Consider the following 4,228-nt stretch of genomic DNA (forward strand, 5'->3'; position numbering starts at 1 on the left):
ATCTAGTTTAATAATATTAAATTTTTCATTACATGTGTTTATTATTATTTAAAAGAAAATTAAAAGAATTACATAATTTAAAATTGCAATTTTTGTAATATATTGTAAATATTTATTTTATCCTCATAATCAAGATAAAACTATTAATTATTCCTATTACATTCCATTAATATTAAATTATACAATTATGATTTGATAATTATGCAATTATGGCATATTGATTTAAAATTATATTTATTTATCATAGTTTTAACTTATTATAAATCTTTAAGTATATGGTGCATTTCAATTTTGTCTAGTCCATCTTGTACATAAATAAAAATGCAACATTAATTATTTGTATTTTAATTTATAAATAATTTATTCAAAAAAGGTTTTTCTATATGGATTTTAAATTGACTTTAAATTTCATTGACAAAACTAATATTTTATTATTGAATACGTATATAAAAAAAAAAAATAGAAAAATTTAAATGTAATTATTTTATCATATAATAGATAATTTATTAATAATATTACAAAAAATTAGTAACAGCAACATATAAAAAAATTTTATAATGTTTTATATTTTTATATATTTTTACTACATTAATCGTACAAAATCAAAATTATTTCAATCAAACGAATATATTTATTTCTTAATTTTTATTCTTATTTTTTTGTTTTAATAATCAATATTGATGTGATATATTAAAAAATAATAGTTAAATAATAAGTTTGTTAAAATTTTTGAATCTTATTTATAATTTACATACGAATTTTTAAATTGAGCTTTCTGCGTAGCTATAACAACGAATATCAAAACATGTTCATAACCTATACCCAAAAAGAAGATACAAAATAAATATAAACTACTGTGCATTTATTATAGCAACAATAATTGTGAATAAATTTTGGATTAAAAACAAATGGCAGATCAAAATTCGTATGTATCTGCTAACCTTATATTTACATTATCAAACTTATAATAATACTTATATCTATCGTAAAACACAGTTATATATTAACAATAATTATTATCTTATTGAATTGTTTATATTTATAAAAATCAAAACATATATTACGTGATTATGTTTTAGCGAAGAAAATGTTAGAGATATTGCTTTACGTTTTTGTTTAGAAGAAGAGCAACGACGTAAAACTAATCCTAATGAAACACACGAACGCTCAATTATCATTGTTGGTAGCAAGAGAGTCGTATGTAGTATATTAAAAATATTAAATAATATTAATACAGATTATATATCTATATTTATGAGAAAGAAATATGTATTCTTAGGGTAAAACTACAATCATACATCGATTTCTTGAAAAAGACGAAGCACCAAAACCAACTATCGCAATGGATTATTCTTTTGGACGTAAGGCTGGAAAAAGTTTAGTAAGTTTTTTAGAATACATAAAATATCATTTACAAAATAAATAAATATAATATGCAAATTTTTATCAATAAAAATAAATAATATTCAGATAATATTAATTCATTAAAAAATAAATAAAAAAACATCATTATTTTATGCAAGGCATGTATTATAATTCAAAAAATATAAATATATAATAATAAATAATCTATCTATTTATTAAAATTACCATAATATATCGATAATAATATATTGATACATATATTTCAAATATTTAAATTTGAAAAGTTTTATTTTATAATAAATATTATACAAATAAATAACATGACTTTTAAATAAATTTGATTTTACATTAAAAATAACATTAATCACTTAGTTTTACATTCTATTTCATTCTCGTTCTCCTTTATTTTTATTTTTTTATTTTAATTAAAAATATTATAATTTATATGATATAATAATATAATGTTAATAATTTTGAAAAATGATTACAAAATACTAATGAAAAAGAAAAAAATTAAATATAAAGTATTACGTAATGTACATTCGTATATTATGAATATTTAACTGTGACTTTAATAGTTATTTATTTTTTGTTATCGATGTAGATAAAAAATATCGTACATGTTTGGGAAGTAGGACATTTAACTTCTTCGTTAGTATCAGCAGCAATGACAGGTTCGTCTTTGACTCATTCTCCTCATCATGTTACGATATTGGTTATGCTGGACTTATCGCAACCAGAGATTTTATGGACCACGTTTGAAGAAGCTCTCTCAGTAGTGCGTAATGCAATGAAAATGAGTTATGACGATAAAATAATTCAGGAACTTAAAAAACAGCGTATTAAAGAACGGAAAAAAATTGTGGAGAGAGAAATTGATCCATTTCCAATGAGACTTTGTTTTATAGGTGGAAAATATGATCAATTTAAGGTATTTTAAGCATTTTTGACAATGTAAAATATATTATGCATTATATTATCATTATTGTATTTTTTTAATAATAAAAATTATAAATTATGAAAAAAATTTGAAATAGGATTTAGATTTGGATAAAACAGAATTAATCAGTAAAACCTTAAGAGCTGTAGCACATATTTTAGGAGCAAGTCTCTATTATCATTCTGCAAAAGATAAGTCTTTATTACGAAGAACTAAAGATTTGTTATCTTATTATGGATTTGGTATACAATTTTCGTAAGTTTTTATGCTATGAATTAAACTAATATAATAATAATATACTTCAAATTTGATATTGAATATTGAAATTGATATTTTTTTTGCATTTCGAAAATTATAAATCTTATAGTGATATCAAGTGTACTGATTTCGAAAAGCCATTAGCAATATTTGCCGGTACAGACTCCTTCTCGTCGATCGATTTGCAATTTCCTCAAACCAGACCGTCGGCTATCTTAGATACTATCAAACAGATTTATGTTACTCATATACCACAAGAGTCAAGAAGCAACGAAATTATCTTGGAGGATCCAAGTAACGATCCCAACTTTAATGAACCGATCATCGACAGATTACGAACTCAGAGAGAAGAGGTACATCGTTAAATAATTTAATTTGTATATTAGGAAAAGAAAAAAAATTAAAGATTTTATTTTTTTCATTTTTTTTTATAATTTTTTTTTACATATCAAATATTTATCAATTAAATTTTTTTTTTAATTTTATTTTCTTTTATTTCTAAGGTAAATATTTCAAATTAAAAACTATAATAAATATGTTCTTCTATATTATCATCTTCTATATGTATTATAATATAATGATTTTTTAATCTAAGATGAAAGAGTAAAAAATAATCTATTTACAGGAAATAAATATTCTTCTTCAGGATATGTTAGAAGGTCGAATAGCTCAAATTCCTATTCCGGATCCATCATAGAATTAGATAATAATAGATAATAATTCGTTGCATGGATTTAATATTGTACGTAAAAAAAATTTTTTAAACAAAAAAAAAATTTAAAATGCATTTGTTATATTCGATCTTATTAAGATTTTTATCAAGATTCAAAAAAACTTCCAAATAATTCCTGATTTTATTTATATTTCAGATATTTCCATTTAAAAATGAGTAACAATAAGATTATAACAATTTATACATAGATACAAAGTTAAACCATTTTATAATTATTTAGTTTAACCATTTTATAAATTATTTTTTTTTTAAATTAATTGATTAATTTAATTGATTAATTGATTAATTTAATTGATTAATTGATTAATTTGATAAAATACATAAGATAATTCAAAATGGATTAAACTTAGAATAACTATTTGAAATAATATAGTATAAATAAGTATAGCAAATACAATAAAATAATTCTTACTATTATATTCAAAAGACGTAGCGGACATTGCGAATTTTATCTTAATGTTACATTTTCAGACAGATTTATTTCATTGAAACTCGCATTTATCGAAGTAAAACGAATAATCTCGGAATCAATCATTTAAATACGATGTCCATCCTCCGTAGAGATGAAATTACGTGTTTTCGTGTCATCGCGCACGCGTCTATTCATTCGCCCTTTCTCCAACAGTGGCTCACCGTGAAATCGAAGGGTGTACAGGGAGAGCGGGAGTAAAGTGGAAGGGTGGGGAAAGTGTCGTCGCACGTCTCCTGATTCCTAACGGCAGTAGAATAGTGCGCTGATAAGAGCAGCGGCAGCGAACGGTGACGCGTGCGCGTTACGGTGCGATGCGCATGCGCGTCGAGGTACACGGGTCGCTCCCGATACGCGGATAGTCGGAGTCGAGCGTTTACGAAAACGGGATCCGACTGGGGGGGTTTTCGCTTCGTCGCGGGCCTCTCGCTTTCTGGCCTCGGTTTTCTCAGTGAAAATGCCG

General features: G+C 24.0%; 1 protein-coding gene across 4 annotated transcripts; it reads left to right on the top strand.

Moving 5' to 3' along the window:
* Positions 1-697: 697 nt before the first annotated feature.
* LOC102675815 (cytoplasmic dynein 2 light intermediate chain 1) lies at positions 698-3,460 on the top strand. 4 transcript variants are annotated; one of them, XM_006614003.2, is made up of 8 exons: positions 698-925; positions 1,080-1,197; positions 1,280-1,376; positions 1,970-2,296; positions 2,403-2,560; positions 2,673-2,916; positions 3,189-3,309; positions 3,433-3,460. In XM_006614003.2, the coding sequence occupies exons 2-7, from the start codon at positions 1,151-1,153 to the stop codon at positions 3,258-3,260; spliced, it is 945 nt and encodes a 314-aa protein (XP_006614066.1). In that variant the 5' UTR covers positions 698-925; positions 1,080-1,150; the 3' UTR covers positions 3,261-3,309; positions 3,433-3,460. The 4 variants fall into 4 exon arrangements, with proteins under 4 accessions (XP_006614066.1, XP_006614068.1, XP_006614065.1 ...); XM_006614005.2 differs by having other exon boundaries at positions 1,121-1,197; XM_006614002.2 differs by having other exon boundaries at positions 1,280-1,381; positions 3,433-3,453.
* Positions 3,461-4,228: the final 768 nt, after the last annotated feature.

The sequence above is a fragment of the Apis dorsata genome, unplaced genomic scaffold, assembly GCF_000469605.1.
Source record: "Apis dorsata unplaced genomic scaffold, Apis dorsata 1.3 scaffold_168, whole genome shotgun sequence".
Classification (NCBI taxonomy): Eukaryota; Metazoa; Arthropoda; class Insecta; order Hymenoptera; family Apidae; genus Apis; species Apis dorsata.

Bases quoted from the DNA above. Each gene is read 5' to 3' on its own strand.
- LOC102675815 (XM_006614002.2), top strand. The intron at 1,198-1,279 runs GTATGTAGTATA...ATGTATTCTTAG, and splicing joins TTGTTGGTAGCAAGAGAGTC to GGTAAAACTACAATCATACA. The intron at 2,917-3,188 runs GTACATCGTTAA...ATCTATTTACAG, and splicing joins TACGAACTCAGAGAGAAGAG to GAAATAAATATTCTTCTTCA.